The following is a 17,158-nucleotide window of genomic DNA, read 5'->3' on the forward strand; positions in this document are numbered from 1 at the left end:
GATGTTGAGGCTTTGGAGAGGGCGCAGAAGAGATTTACCGGGATGCTGCCTGGTTTAGAGGGCATGTGCTATCAGGAGAGGCTGGATAACTTGGGTTGTTTTCTCTGGAGTGCCAGAGGCTGAGGGGAGATCTGATAGAGGTTTATAAGATTATGAGAGGCATAGATAGAGTAGAGTGTATCTGTTTCCCAAGGTAGAAATGTTTAATACCAGAGGGCATGCATTCAAGGTGAGAGGGGGGAAGTTCAAAGGGGATGTGAGGGGTAAGTTTTTTACTCAGAGAGTGGTGGATGCCTGGAATGGTTGTAGAAGCAAATACCTTAGAGGCTTTTAAGAGACATTTGGATAGGCACATGGATGTGAGGAACATGGAGGGATGTGGACATTGTGTAGGTAGGAGGGATTAGTGTTTGGGTGTTTTTGATTTGCTTTTTTGATGGTTCGGCACAGCATTGTGGGCCGAACGGCCTGTTCCTATGCTATACTGGTCTATGTTCTGTGTCATTGGACATCCCTCTATTCTGAGGTTGTGCCCTCTGGTCTTAGACTCTCCCACTCTAGGCAACAACCTCTTCACATCAACTCAATCTAGGTCTTTCAATATTTGATAGGTTTCAGTGAGATTCTCCCTAATCTCCTGTGAGTACAGGCCCAGAACCATCAATCGCTCTGAACACTCCAGGTAGGGACAGCAGCCACAACTCAAGCCTCACAAATGACCTGGGAGTCACACAGAGCCCAGACTGGACAAGGACTGCAGATTTACTGCTCCAAAGAATGCCAGTAAACAGAAACAGATGTGTTTATGCAGTTTATTCATTACTGTTAAGACTTTTAAATTCTAGAGTTATTTAATTACACGAGTTTACATTTTACAGCTGGCATGGGCGGGATTTGAACTGGTGGTCCAGGGACTTAACTGCTTCACCGCCATTGGCTCCTCGGTAACTGCTGGATGGAACCCACTGCCTCTGGTGGCAGTGCGTGAGCCGTGGAGAGCTGGAATAAGGCCGATTCATGCTTCGTCGCCCTCGACTTCCCTACCCACAGGGCCTCGTAGCAGAGTTAGTGAATGGCCACCCAGGCACAAACTGGGTGATTAGTCCTGAATCAGGGAGGGGTGAATTTTTCTTCTGTTCCTATTTGAATTCCTCTGACAGGTTCGGACAAACATCCGCTCTGACCGTGGCTGAAATACTTGTTTTCATCTGAGAACCGCAGGGTGATGGGCACAGGAGCAAAGGGACAAGCTGCATGCAAAGTTTGGTGAAAGACTGGGGAACTCGAATGCTTTCAGGTTCTTGGGTCTCGGTGTCTGTGAGGATCGAACCTGGACCTAACGCAGCTGCAAAGAAGGCACAGTGGCAGGTATATTCACTAGGAGTTTGAGATGTGGTATGTCACCAAATGCACGTGCAGGTTTCTCCAGATGTACCGTGGAGAGCATTCTAACTGGCTGCATCACCGTCTGGTGTGGGGGGAGTGGGGAGGGGTGGTGCCACTGCAGACAGTTGTAAACTTAGCCTCATCCCGGGCACCTCCAAGGAGCGATGGCTCAAAAAGGACTAAGAGCCCCCATCACCCAGGACATGCCCTCTTCCCATTGCTACCATCAGGGAGGAGGTACAGGAGCCTGAAGACACACACTCGATGATTCAGGAACATCCGATTTCTGAATAGACATTTAATCCAAGAACACTACCTCACTACTTTTTTTCCTCTTTTTTCCTGCACTACTTACTTAATTTAACTTTTTTTAATATATATACTTACTGTAATTTACAGCTTTTATTATTACATATGGCAATGTACTGCTGCCGCATAACAACAAGCTTCACATCACGTGCTGGTAATACTGGACTCAATTCGGATTCTGAATCTGTCCCGCCGAATCAGCAGTCCACTGCATGGACACAAGCTGGGACTGTGGTTACACGTAAAACATCGTCACTGAGTTATTGTAAACTTTAATCTGAATATTAAAACAGCATCAAACAGAACATAATATATTTGGCAAGATAACTTCCTTTGAAAGCTTATTCTGCATCGGTGGGAGGTGTTGGGGTCCGAGGGCAGTTGTAGGGTGACTCTGATGGGGCAGTAACTTGGGAGGAGGTCCGAACGAGAGCTGACAGAGTGAGTGGCGCGTCTCAGTGCTGCTTGCCTTCCTGAAGCCCCACTCTCTGCACCTGCACCTTGTGGAGCCCCTGGAGTTTCGTTACCAGCTCCCTGATGAATTCCTGGAAGGGAACAACAGAAGGCTGCCGTCAGTCAGTAGCTGAGATGCTTTATCCCTTGAGATGTAGAAGATCGAGAAAAGATTTGACAGAGGTGTACAAAATTATGAGGGGGCACAGGCAGGGTAAATGCGAGCAGGCTCTCTCCACTCACATTGGGAGGGAAGACAACCAGAGGTTCTGCGTTGAGGGTGAAAGGAGAAAAGTTTAAGGGGAACATGAGGGGAAACCTCTTCATTCAGAGGGTGGTGAGGGTGTGGTACGAGCGCCTTCACAGACTGTGCATGCAAGCTTGTATTTAATATCTGAGAGAAGTGAAGTACATAGATGGTAGGCGTATGGAGGGGTATGGATGCAGAGCAGGCCCATGGGAGTAGGCAGCTGATACAATTTTGGCTAGATGGGCCGAAGGGACTGTTTCTGCACTGTAATTTTCTATGACTTTACGCAAGGTCCGACATGTTTCCAGGCACATGGAAAGAAAGCCTCACCACTTATTCAATGCCGACAGAACCTTCCGGAAACACCTAGTGTATCTGTAACCCCAGGAGAAAGACTTGCATTTCGGAACTGTCTTTTATATGTAGTGAAGAGTGTACTGACTGGCTGCATCACAGCCTGGTATGGACACACCAATGCCCTTCAGCGGAAAATCCTACACAAAGTAATGGAAGCAATACACATCAAAGTTGCTGGTGAATGCAGCAGGCCAGGCAGCATCTCTAGGAAGAGGTACAGTCGACGTTTCGGGCCAAGTTCCTTCGTCAGGACTAACTGAAGGAAGAGTGAGTAAGGGATTGAAAGTGGGACGGGGAGGGGGAGATCCAAAATGATAGGAGAAGACAGGAGGGGGAGGGATGGAGCCAAGAGCTGGACAGGTGATTGGCAAAAGGGATATGAGAGGATCATGGGACAGGAGGACCAGGGAGAAAGAAAGGGGGAGGGGGGAAGCCCAGAGGATGGGCAAGGGGTATAGTGAGAGGGACAGAGGGAGAAAAAGGAGAGAGGAAAAAAATAATAATAAATAAATAACGGATGGGGTACGAGGGGGAGGTGGGGCCTAGCGGAAGTTAGAGAAGTCAATGTTCATGCCATCAAGTTGGAGGCTACCCAGACGGAATATAAGGTGTTGTTCCTCCAACCTGAGTGTGGCTTCATCTTTACAGTAGAGGAGGCCGTGGATAGACATGTCAGAATGGGAATGGGATGTGGAATTAAAATGTGTGGCCACTGGGAAATCCTGCTTTCTCTGGCGGACAGAGCGTAGTAATGGATACGGCCCAGTCCGTCACAGGCAAAGCTCTCCCCACCATTGAGCACATCTACATGAAATGGTGTCGCAGGAAAGCAGCATCCCTCATCAGGGACCCCCACTACCCAGGACATGCTCTCTTTTCACTGCTGCCATCAGAAAGAAGGTACAGGAGCCTCAGGACTTGCACCACCAGGTTCAAGAAAAGTCACTAACCCTCAACCATCAGGCTCCTGAATAAAAGGGGATAACTTCACTCAACTTGCCTCGTCATTGAAATGACTGATGATCTCACTGCACCTCATGCTCATGGTTTTAATTGCTTATTTATTTATCATCATCGTGCCCGATGCTGGCCCCCTAGGCCTGAGTTGACATAGTAGTAGCAGTATTTATTTATTGTTATTTTTCTCTTTTTGTATTTGCACAGTCTTGTTGTCTTCTGCACTCTCAACTCCCTAGTTTGGTGGTCTTTCATTGATTCTATCATGAGTATGTTCATAAGAAAAAGAATCTCAGGCTTGTATATGGTTACATATATATATGGAATTTTAAAATATATAAATTTTATATTCAAAGTGTGTATATATATATATATATATGTACTTTGAATATAAAATTTATTTTGAATGTTGAACATCCATTAAAAGTCATAGAGTCAAACTGCGCAGAATGAAATGTGTATGCTAAGCAAACTACTCAGATGAGAGATAACACAAATTCCAGTGATAAAAATTAACCTACAAGATCAGCAGATTTCAGCGGCATGACACCTGCTACTGAAGACTAAGAAGCTTCTAGAAAAAATCCATAATTACTGGAAAATGACAAGTATCTACAGCACTGTGCGGAAGTGGAAGAGTACTCTATAGAGCTGGGGAGCCGAAGACTTTTGCACAGTACTGTGGTAATTTATGTATCGCACTGTATTGCTGCCACAAAAAAAATGTTTCATGATGTATATGAGTGATGGTAAACCTGATTCTGATGTGGGTCTCTGTTGTGGACTGAGAGTGGGAAGGGGGCAGGGAGAGGGGAATCATGGCTGGGAAAAGGAGGGAGCTGGAAGCACCAGAGAGACAGTAATGATCAATAACACAATTGTTTGGAATCAAATGACCTTGCCTGGTGTCACAGGGCTGGTGTGTCAGTAGCAACCCCACCCCCAGCATCCCTTGCTCCCACCAGATTTACAAACTCGCTCCCTGCTCCACATTGACACATACAGCACTGTGAGAAAGTCTTAGGCACCCTAGCTACTTATATGTGCCTAAGACTTTTGGACAGTACTGTAGCTATATATATTTCTGTTTGTTTATTGATTGATTGATTGAGAAACAGTGTGGAACAGCCCCTGCCGGCCCTTCGAGCCACGTCACCCAGTAACCCCCGATTTAACCCTATCCTGATCACGGAACAATTTACAATATCCAATTAACTTACCAACAGATATGCCTCCGGGCTGGGGGAGGGAACCGGAGCACCTGGGCACAGGAAGGAAGTACAATCTCTTTACAAGCAGCTGTATGCATTGACCCCGGGTCGCTTGTACTGCAAGGTGTTGCGCTAGCCACTACGCACCACACATCACGCATACGACTTTTGTACGGTATCGTAGGTGATTAGCCCACCGCCGGATCCCGATGAAGCGCGATCCCAAGCTTATCTGGGAGCCAGGACTGAGGCATCAAACTTATTGCGAAGCAATTTTACTAAGTGTTACAAGAGCAAATAATGAACAAAGGAAGAGGAGCTGAGAGGACATAGAAAAGAGGAAGGAAAAAAGCAGCTGTGGTCGTCTCCTACTCAGGCTGGAGATAACACAAATTCCAGTGGTAACAATTAACTTATCAAGTAGACAGATTTCAGCAGTGTGACACCTGCTGCACAAGACTAGGAAGCTTCCAGAGAGAATACAGAAGCAGCTGTACCGTAATTACTGGAAAATTAATTGAAAAGTTAATATTTATGGTTAGGCTACACCTGCAGTATTGCATACGGTTCTAGTTGCCCCACTATAGGAAGCTGATAGAGGTTTATAAGATTATGAGAGGAATAGATAGAGTGGACAGGGAATATCTGTTTCCCAGGGTTGAGATGTCTAATACCAGAGGGCATGCATTGAAGGTGAGAGGGTGGAGGTTAAAAAGGGATGCGAGGGGTAAGTTTTTTTTACTCAGAGCGTGGTGTTTGTGCTGCCTGGTATGGTGGTAGAAGCAAATACACTCGAGACTTTGAAGAGACGTTTGGATAGGCACATGGATGTGAGGAAGATGGAGGGATATAGACATGGTGTAGGTAGGAAGGGTTAACGTTTGGGTGTTTTTGATTTGCTTTTCAGCTGGTTCAGCACAATATTGTGGGCTGAATGGACTTGCAGTCCACAGGTCCCATTAAATCTCCCCAGCCACGAGGAAATCTGCAGATGCTGGAATTCAAGCAACACACATAAAAAACTGACAAAGGGTCTCGGCCTGAAACGTCGACTGTACCTCTTCCTAGAGATGCTGCCTGGCCTGCTGCGTTCACCAGCAACTTTTGTGTGTGTTGCTTGAAATCTCCCCAGACTCTTTCCCTCACTGATATACCAGTGGTAAATTTACAGTGAACAATTAAGTCAAGTTTATTGTCACTTAACTCTATACAAGTATACCGTCAAGTGAGACAACGCTTCTCTGGATCAGGGTGTTAAACACAGTAGTACTTATAACACACAATAACTTGGGAAAGGAAGGATGAAATCTACAGTTAGATAAACACAGTAAAGTGCATAAATTAGATATTGTCAGGTACAGAACAGATTAACCAGTGACACTTCGAGTGCGATGCAGCAGGCAGTTTAGAAGCCTAATGGCCTGAGGGAAGGAACTGTTGCCCATCGTGGCCACCAGCCTGCACGCCTGTGAGATGCGGGAAAAAGCCCACGCAGCCACTGGCAGAAGGTGCAGACTCCACATATACAGAGTATGGAGGAACCTGACCAGCCGCAAGGCAGAAGCTACGGGCTGTTCCCGGGGACACAGACAGACGTCAACGCAGTGAAAGACACCCTTTCCCTTTGGTCTGCCAGCACATCGAGGCGTCCATGGGAGAATGCGGCTGACCGGCACACTCCAGGTGGCAGGAGTACGTGTTGAGGGACGCACCGAAGGTGCGCCCACATTCCCCACACCTTCCCCATCTCGGAATCTGTGCCTGAGTGCTCCCGTTTCCTCCCATGCCCCAAAGACGCGTGTTGCTGGAATTGGCTTGCGTTCTTTCCAGAAGGGTGACACACCACTAGGTCCAAGAACATCCTGGGCGTGGCTCAGCACATCACAGAAACCAGCCGCCCCTCGGCAAACTCTGTCTACACTTCTCACTACCCCAGTGAAGCAGCCAGCATCATCAAGGAGTCCGTCCATCCCCGACATTCTCTCTACTCCCCCTCCTACTGGGCAGAAGGTACAAAAGCCTGAAGGCGTGTGCCACCAGGCTCAAAGACAGGTCCCATTAAATCTCCCCACTGCCATGAGAGGCTGGATAAACTTTGGTTGTTTTCACTGGAGTGGTGGCGACCCAGGGGAGATCTGATAGAGGTTTATAAGATTACAAAAGGGTGGTTAAGAAGGCTTATGGAATGCTTTGTTTTATTTGTCGAGGCAGTGAGTTCAAAAGTCAAGAAGTTATGTTGGACCTTTATAAAACTCTGGTTAAGCCCGCATCTGGCGTATTGCATAAACAAGAGAAAATCTGCAGATGCTGCAAGTCCAAAGCAACACACACAAAATGCCGGAGGAACTCAGCAGGCCAGGCAGCGTCTACGGTAAACAGTCAACCTCTTGGGCCCAGACCCTTCATCAGAACTGGAAGAAAATGATGAGGTCAGAGCAAGAAGGTGGGGAAAGGGAGGAAGAAGTACGAGGTGGTAGGTGACAGGTGAAACCTGAAGAGGGGGAGGGTGAGAACTGGGAAGTAGATTGGTGAAAGAGATAAAGGACTGGAGAAGGGGGAATCTGATAGGAGAGGGGAGGAGACCATGGAAGAAAGGGAAGGGGGAGGAGCACCAGAGAGATGGGCAGGTAAGGAGATAAGGTGAGAGAGGGAAAGGGGAATGGGGGAATGGTGAAGGGGTGGGGGGTAATTACCAGAAGTTCGAGAAATCGATGTTCATGCCATCAGGTTGGAGGCTACCTAGACGGAATATAAGGTGTTGTTCCTCCAACCTGAGTGTGGCTTCATCGCGACAGCAGAGGAGGCCATGGACTGACATGTCAAAATGGGAATGGAAGTAGAATTAAAATGGGTGGCCATTGGGAGACCCTGCTTTTTCTGGCAGACAGAGTGTAGGCGCTTGGCGAAGCGGTCTCCCAATCTACGTCAAGTCTCACTGATCTACAGGAGGCCACACCGGGAGCACAGGATACAGTAGGTGACCCCAACAGACTCACAGGTGAAGAGACGCGTCACCTGGAAGGACTGTTTGAGGCCCTGAATGGTAGTGAGGGAGGAGGTGTAGGCACAGGTGTAGCACTTGTTCCGCTTGCAAGGATAGCTATCAGGAGGGAGATCAATGGGGAGGGACGAAAGGACAAGGGAGTCGCGTAGGAAGCGATCCCTTTGGAAAACAGAAAGTAGGGGTGAGGAAGGCATCCAATGGAACCCCACTGCCCAGCTCATCCATCAGCTAATTGGTTGTCATTACAGAAATTCAATTGTGACGTAGGGAGGGGGTCTTGTAGCTGATGGGTTGTGTGATGAACTTTGTACGTGGTCTGGAATTGGCCTACAAATGGGATTGAAGTTTACATGTCTGTTTAGAGAATTGTTTGCAGAAAACCACACTTCTCTTGCATGCTGTGGTTTGCTTGCGCCACGACTCTCACTGATGCCCAGTCGAATCTGTGCCCCTCTCAATTTTCATGGCTAGAGACTTCAAGAGAAAGCATTCGGAAGGCATACCACAAGTGAACAGTGCACTGACGATGTCTCCTCGTACGATGATGAAACATTTGCAAATGGATTGCCAAGGTCAGAGAACAACTCAACCCAACCATTTTGACGTACATGTGACAAATAAAGGTAATCTTAATCATATCCCGTTGGTGAGGTTGGAACACCAATGCTTCCGTGATGTGGCTTGGGGCACTCTCCATGGATGTAGCTCCCTCCCTGACCTGCTCAATGCCTCTGTGCTTTAACTCTCTCAGTATCTTAGGGAGTGCCAGGTGTGACACCCTTCACTGAAGAACAGGAGTGTTGCTTTGACATCTGCCCCGTCTTGTGGTCACAGCCTCCTCGCTCATCTGTTCTCTCCACATTCCAATCCCTTGCTGTTTACAAGTCAAATGTGAATCAGCCTCAGTCATAAACACACTCAGACCACACTTGAGTTCTGGTCACCTCAATACAGGAAGGATGCGTACAGGGAAGATTTACTAAAATGTTATCGGGGTTTCAGCACCTAAGTTACTAAGAAAGGGTGAACAAGTTGGGTCTTTATTCTTTGGAGCGTAGAAGGTTGAGGGGGGACTTGATAGAGGTATTTAAAATTATGAGGGGGATAGACAGAGTTGACGTGGATAGGCTTTTTCCATTGAGAGTGGGGGAGATTCAAACAAGCATCCCCTGCCCACTGTGAAGATTTCCAAAGACTGGCAAACAAAGATGAGACTTCCCATCTTATCCTACTTGGTGGTTCCCTTGTCCCAAGGCCATGCCCCCCTCACTTCCAAACGCCCCAATGCAGGGAGACAGCTGTTCAGTCAGTCCCCCTCACAACCTTGAACGCCCGTGGCCATTTGCCGTTTGCCATATCTACTCCTGCTCTCCTCCGTGGCACCTTGTTCGTTATAGAGACCAACCCACTGATTCTACACAGTATCAACACTGAGCCTAGTCTACAGGAGCTGCTGCATCAAGGATGCGACGACCATGGAGTGCCACGGTAACGTAGCGATTAGCACGGCACTATTACAGCTCGGGGTGCTGGATTCCAGAGTTCAATTCCGGCGTCCTCTCTTAGAAAATCTGAACGTTTCTCCCCGGGACCGCATGGGTTTCCCCCTGGTGCTCCAGTTTCCTCCCACAGTGCAAAGACGTACAGTTAGATGGTTAATTGGTCATTGTCAATTGTCCCATGATCCGGCTGGGGTGACAGGGGGAGGGAACGTCGACTCAGACCATGAGAGACCTGAGTCCGGCATTTCCATGCCTTACAAGGCGCAGATTGGGGTGACAGAATGGGCCATTACTTTTTGTAGGATTTTCCGTTCAAGAGCATTAGTGTTTCCAAACCAGGCTGTGATGCAGCCAGTCAGTACACTCTCCAACTACACATCTCGAATTGAATTGAATTGACTTTATTTCTTACATCCTTCACATACATGAGGAGTAAAAATCTTTACATTACGTCTCCATCTAATTGTGCAATCATAGTAATTTATAATAATTTGTAATAAATAGAACAGTCAATATAACATAGGATACACTCAAATCAGTGTAAGTTAAACAGTCTGACGGCCTGGTGGAAGAAGCTGTTCCAGACTCGGTTGGTCCTGGCTTCTCTGCTGTGGTACCGCTTCCCGGATGGAAGCAGCTGGAACAGTTTGTGGTTGGGGTGACTTGGGTCCCCAGTGATCCTTCTGGCCCTTTTTACACACCTGTCTTTGTAAATGTCCTGAAGTTCACAACGACAGATGTGTTGGGCTGTCCACACCACTCTCTGCAGAGTCCTGCGATTAAGGGAGGTACAGTTCCCATACCAGACAATGATGCAGCCAGTCAGGATGCTCAGAACTGTGCCCCTGTAGAATGTTCTCAGGATCTGGGGGCCCATACCAAACTTCTTCAACCGTCTGAGGTGAAAGAGGTGCTGTTGTGCCTTTTTCACCACACGGCTGGTGTGTACAGACCACACGAGGTCCTCGGTGATGTGGGTGTTGAGGTACTTAAAGCTGTTTACCCTCTCAACCCCAGATCCATTGATGTCTATAGGGGTTAGCCCGTCTCCATTCCTCCTGTAATCCACAACCAGCTCCTTTGTTTTTGCGACATTGAGGGAGAGGTTGTTTTCTTGACACCACTGTGTCAGAGAGATGACTTCTTCCCTGTAGGCCAGCTCGTTATTGTTTGAGATTAGGCCAATCAATATAGTGTCGCCAGCAAATTTAATTAGCAGATCAGAGCTGTGTGTGGCGACACAGTCATGGGTAAACAGGGAGTAAAGGAGGGGAGAGTACGCAGCCCTGAGGGGCTCAGGTATTGAGAGTCAGAGGGGTGGAGGTGAGGGAGCCCACTCTTACAACCTGCTGGCGATCTGACAGGAGGTCCAGGATCCAGCTGCACAAGGCAGGGTGAAGGCCGAGGTCTCTGAGCTTCTTGTCGAGCCTGGAGAGAATGATTGTGTTGAATATTGAACTGTAGTCCAAAACAGCATTCTCACATAAGCATCCTTCTTCTCCAGATGGGTAAGGATGGTGTGTAGAGCAGAAGCTATTGCATCATCTGTCGATCGGTTGTGTTGGTAGGCAAACTGTATTGGGTCCAGTCTGGGTGGTAGCAAGCTGCAGCCTCTCAAAGCACTTGCTTATTATTGAGGTGATTGTGACAGGGCACCAGTTGTTCAGACATGTTACCTTGGCCTTTTTTGGTACAGGGACAATAGTGGATAATTTGAAGCAGGAGGGCGCTCTACACTGGGAGAGGAAGGGATTAAAAATGTCTGTGAACACACCTGCCATTTGTGCTGTGCACATCCTGAGTACTCGCCCTGGGATGCCGTCTGGTCCCGCAGCCTTGTGACTGTCCCCTCGTTGGAAACATCTGCCTACCTCAGCCTCAGAGATGAGCAGGTTGAACGGTGGCTTTCCTCAGAGGCTCAGAGTTACTGACGTCGAACCAGCATAAAAGCGATTGAGCTCATCTGGGAGAGAGGCCACGAAGTTGGCAGCACCACAACCTTTGGCTTTGAAGTCTGTGATGGTATCCAGCCCTTGCCACAAATCATGTGTTCATTGTGAATCTTGACTCAATCTTGTCCATGTATTATTGTTTCACAGCCTTGATCGCTTTGCGCAGATCATAGCTGCTTTTCTTGAGCTCCTGCTGATTGCTGGTGATGTAAGCTCAATGTCGCGCTGTAAGTGCTACTCGCACGGAACTATTGATCCAGCGTTTCTGGTTCGGGAAGACTCTGACCAACTTCTGGGGGACAACATCATCGATGCACTTCCGGATGAAGCACGTGACTCCATCCGTGAACTCGGAGACATCCTCATCATGGAAGACATTCCTGTCGACGTCATCAAAGCAGTCCTGCAGCATGGAGGCCGACTGCTCAGACTAACAGCGGACGGTTCTAACTATGGCCGCCTCCTGTTTCAGCTTCTGCTTGTACGTCGGCAAAAGCAGGATCGAAGAATGATCTGATTTTCCAAAAGCTGGGCGAAGGAGAGCTTTGTAAGCGTTGCAGAAGAGAGTGTAGCAGTGGTCAAGTGTGTTATCTCCACGAGTGCTCACCTGAAATGTGCTGACAAACTTTGGAGAGACTTTTGTCAGCAACACTCGATTAAAGTCACTGGTGAAGTTGAAGACAGCCTCTGGGCTCTGCAGTCTCCAGTGTGTTGATCCACAGAAGTTTGTCAAAGCCGGATTTCCACAAACTCTTAAGGAAGTAGAGGCGGTGCTGTGTTTTCTTCATAATTGCATTTACGTGCCAGGCCCAGAGCAGGTCTTCTGAAATAATAACACCCAGATAATTAAAGTTGCTGATCGCCTCCACCTCTAATTCTCGGACGAGGGGACCGGCTCATGGACCTCTGGTTTCTTCCTCCCGAGACCCGAGCTTAACTTACACAAGGTCCCTTCAAGAGTCTGATAAGAGTGGGACAGAAGCTGCTGCATGTAAGCTCTTCATTGTATCTACATGCACTTGTGTATGACTTGACTTTGACCATAAAGGCATCCGTTAGTCTTGTGAGACCATGGATCTGCGCCTGGAAAGTCTTCACTCTCCAGGGCGCAGGCCTGGGCAAGGTTGTATGGAAGACCGGCAGTTGCCCATGCTGCAAGTCTCCCCTCTCCACGACACCGATGCTGTCCAAGGGAAGGGCAAGGGCCAGTGTTGTCGCAGAGCACTGTGTGGTTAAGTGCCTTGCTCAAGGACATAACACGCTGCCTCGGCTGGGGCTCGAACTCACGACCTTCAGATCGCTAGTCGAATGGCCTAACCACTTGGCCACGTGCCCACACACTTTGACCATAAGACCTAAGACACAGGAGCAGAATTAGGCCATTCAGCCCATCAAGTCAGCTCTGCCATTCTATCATGGCTGATTTATTATCCCTCTCCTGCCTTAGAGTCATAGAAAAATACAGCACAGAAACAGGCCCTTTGGCCCTTCTGGTCAATGCCAAGCCATTTAAACTACCTTCTCCCATCGACCTGCACCAGGACCATTCCGACAGGCTGCATCACTGTCTGATATGGAGGGGCTACTGCACAGGACCGAAAGAGGGTTGTAAATTTAGTTGGCTACATCTTGGGTACTCGCCTACATAGTACCCAGGACATCTTCAGGGAGCGGTGTCTCAGAAAGGGGGCATCCATTATTAAGGACCTCCAGCACCAGGGCATGCCCTTTTCTCACTGTTACCATCAGGTAGGAGATACAGAAGCCTGAAGGCACACACTCAGTGATTCAGGAACAGCTTCTTCCCCTCTGCCATCTGATTTCTGAATGAACACTGAAGCTTTGGACACTTCCTCACTTTTTTTAATATACAGTATTTCTGTTTTTGCATATTTTTAAAACTCCATTCAATATACATAATTGATTTACCTGTTTATTTATTATGTTTTACTTTATTTATTATTATTTTTTCTCTCTTTGCTAGATGACGTATTGCATTGAACTGCTGCTGCTAAGTTAACAAATTTCACATCACATGCCGGTGATAATAAACCTGATTCTGATTCTGACATTGCTCTTGCCTTCCTCACCATGGTCTCAACCTGCAAATTAACTTTTAGGGGATCCTGCACAAGGACTCTCAAGACCCTTTGTGCCTTCGATTTTTTGTATTTTCTCTCCATTTAGAAAATAGTCAACTTTTTCATTTCTTCTACCAAAGTGCATGACCAAACACTTCCCAACTCTGTATTCCATCTGTCATTTCTTTGCCGATTCTCCTAAACTGTCTAAGTCCTTCGTAGTCTCTGTTTTCTATACCCATGACTGACTGTGTGGCTAGGCATAGCTCAAATATCATCGATAAATTTGCTGACGATACAACCATTGTTGGTAGAATCTCAGGTGGTGACGAGAGGGCGTACAGGAGGGAGATATGCCAACTAGTGGAGTGGTGTCGCAGCAACAACCTGGCACTCAACGTCAGTAAGATGAAAGAGCTGATTGTGGACTTCAGGAAGGGTAAGACGAAAGAACACATACCAATCCTCATAGAAGGAGCAGAAGTGGAGAGAGTGAGCAGATTCAAGTTCCTGGGTGTCAAGATCTCTGAGGATCTAACCTGGTCCCAACATATTGATGTAGTTATAAAGAAGGCAAGACTTTATTAGGAGTTTGAAGAGATTTGGCATGTCAACAAATACACTCAAAAACTTCTATAGATGTACTGTGGAGAGCATTCTGACAGGCTGCATCACTGTCTGGTATGGAGGGGCTACTGCACAGGACCGAAAGAAGCTGCAGAAGGTTGTAAATTTAGTCGGCTCCATCTTGGGCACCAGCACAAAGTACCCAGGGCATCTTTAGGGAGCGATGTCTCAGAAAGGGAGCATCCATTATTAAAGACCTCCAGCACCCAGGGCATGCCCTTTACTCACTGTTACCATCAAGGAGGAGGTATGGAAGCCTGAAGGCGCACACTCAGCGATTCAGGAACAGCTTCTTCCCCTCTGACACCCAGCTCCTAAATGGACATTGAACCCTTGAACACTACCTCACTTTTTAATTATATATTATTTCTGTTTTTTGCATGATATTGATTTATTGAATATATGTATACTGAAACTTATTTATTTATTTACTTACTTTTCTTCTTCTTCTTCTTCTTCTATATTACACATTGCATTGAACTGCTGCTGCTGAGTTAACAAATTTTACGACACATGCCAGCGATAATAAACCTGATTCTGAAGTGTTTGTTCTCCAACCATCTTGCAATAAAATGCTCCTTGTACTTTCCTTCAATGTACTGAAGTCGCCAGACACAATCCCAAGTGGAAAGTGTGAAAGGGACTCCACTTCCCTGTTTCCATGGTAACCATCTGAGCTGGTCAAAATGCCCCTAGTGTTGTGTCCAAGCATACAGAATGGTAGCCAGGCAAAGATACTCCCATCTATAAAAGTCCAGTCCAAGTTTCCATATAAAGGAACATGTCACTATGAAAGGTCACATGGGAAACAGTTCAATTGGAATATTCCTCAAATATTCATATCATCGTTCTTGGCTGGATGAGTACCAACTATCCATCACATGACAGTCCCAGAGATGGGCAACATTTTGCACCCAGCTCTCAAGCGAATAAAATATTCCTGTCCTCACTGCTTAAAGGTACTGAAACGCCAACAGAAGCTCCAAAGTTCAACGTACATTTGTTCTCAAAATATGTATAAATTATACAAATTTGAGATTTGTCTCCTTACAGGCAGCCACAAAACAAGAAACCCGAAATAGCCGGTTAAAAGAAAAGACCAACAAACATCCAATGCGCAGAGAGAAAAAACATAAGCTGTGCAAGCAGAAGCATTCAGAATGGAAGTGAGTCCACAGACATGAGGCCCGGTCAGCTGGAGCAGGCCCACAGCTTCGGTGTCGGTTCATTGCACTGGGGGCAAATCATCGGGGAGCTCGCAGCTCGGACCAGCCCCAGTGTTGGCGCAGTGTAGAGTGGAGTAAGTGCTGTGCAGCAGTGAGCGGAACCGGCCCTCGACCCTGGGGGAGGAAGGGCCTTCGACTTGAAAAACTGGCCCAGGACAGAGGATGGACGGAGGGCTCCTGTCAGCAGCCTATGCCCCAGTAGGGGTGATGGACTTAAGTGATTGCTTGAGGGTGAACTCTGTGGGCACGACTGCAGCAATGAATGATGTTTTGAGCTAATTAGTGATCTCAGGTTCACCAGACAAACCTGGCAGAACAGATACTCGAGAGGAGAGTCTGGCACCTCCAAGCATCAGAGAGGCCTCCATCTTGGCAGGGAAGGTGGCCGTTGATCAAACGCGAGTTGGGGGGTTGAGATCCTCCTGCTAGTTGACGCACAATTGTTGTAAAACAGGACTCACCTACGCTTCCTGATGTCCCAGGAAAGCAGCCAACGTAATTCCTGCGGCTGTCAGGAAAGAGTATGTACGCTCTCCTCGTGATTGTGTGAGTTTCCTCCGAGTGCTCCAGTTCCCTCCCACAATCCAAAGACGTACCGATTTGTAGGTTGATAGGTCATTGTAAATTGTCACGTGATTAGACTGGGATTAAACTGGGGGATTGCTGGGCAGCGCAGCTCGAAGGGCCAGAAGGGCCTGTTCTGTGCTGTATCCCAATCAATCAATAAATAATCAAAGACCTGGCTGATCCTGGACATTCCCTCTTCTCCCTCTTCCATCGGGCAGAAGACACAAAAGCCTGAAAGCACGTAAAACCAGGCTTGAAGACAGCTTCTATCACACTGCTGTCAGACTCTTGGATGGACGTTTCGTACAATGAGGATGAACTCACTTTCCCAATTTACCTCATGGTGGCCTTTTCATTTCCCTTGCCCGCCTGCACTGCATCTGTAATCGAACACTCTCTGTTCCGTTTTCCTTTTGTACCACCGCAGTGTACAGATATTGAGAATGGTCTGTGTGGACAGTACGCAGAAAAAGGCTTCTGACCATGTCTCTCAGTCTATGTGACAATGTTAAACCAATACCTCCCCAGTTAGTCAGACACAACCCTCCCTTAATAAGTACCTTGCTGACTTTCCCTCACAGCCTGGAATGGAAACACCAAGGCCCTTGAACAGAAAAGCCTACAAAACATAGTAGATACGACCCAGTCCGTCACGGGTAAAGCCCACCCCGCCACTGAGCACATCTGCATGAAACGCTGTTGCAGGAAAGCAGCATCCCTCATCAGGGACCCCCACCACCCAGGCCATGCTCTCTTCTCACTGCTGCCATTAGGATGGAGTTACAGGAGCCTCAGGATTTGCACCACCAGGTTCAGGAACAGTTACTACCCCACAACCATCAGGCTCCTGAACCAGTGTGGATAACTTCACTCACCACAATGAGCCTCAGGACCCACACCACCAGGTTCAAGAACAGTTATTACCCCACAACCATCAGGCTCCTGAACCAGAGGGGATAACTTCACTCACCACAATGAGCCTCAGGTCCCACACCACCAGGTTCAGGAACAGTTACTACCCCTCAACCATCAGGCTCCTGAACCAGAGGGGATAACTTCACTCACCACAATGAGCCTCAGGTCCCACACCACCAGGTTCAGGAACAGTTACTACCCCTCAACCATCAGGCTCCTGAACCAGAGGGGATAACTTCATTCACCACAACTCTGAACTGTTCCCACCACCTATGGACTCACTTTCTAGGACTTTTCATCTCATGTTCTCGATATTTATTGCTTGTTTGTTCATTATTATATATATATTTTCTTTTTCTAT

General features: G+C 47.5%; 1 protein-coding gene across 1 annotated transcript in view; it reads right to left on the reverse strand.

The window, feature by feature from the left end:
- Positions 1-1,951: 1,951 nt before the first annotated feature.
- Positions 1,952-17,158, reverse strand: part of ppp1r14ab (protein phosphatase 1, regulatory (inhibitor) subunit 14Ab) — a 93,908-nt gene continuing 78,701 nt past the window's right edge. Inside the window, exon 4 of the mRNA XM_072274434.1 lies at positions 1,952-2,240. Coding sequence (XP_072130535.1) covers positions 2,151-2,240 — 90 coding nt within the window. The 3' untranslated portion in view covers positions 1,952-2,150. The remainder of the gene's footprint in view (positions 2,241-17,158) is intronic.

Source organism: Mobula birostris, chromosome 12 (genome assembly GCF_030028105.1).
Source record: "Mobula birostris isolate sMobBir1 chromosome 12, sMobBir1.hap1, whole genome shotgun sequence".
Lineage (NCBI taxonomy): Eukaryota > Metazoa > Chordata > Chondrichthyes > Myliobatiformes > Myliobatidae > Mobula > Mobula birostris.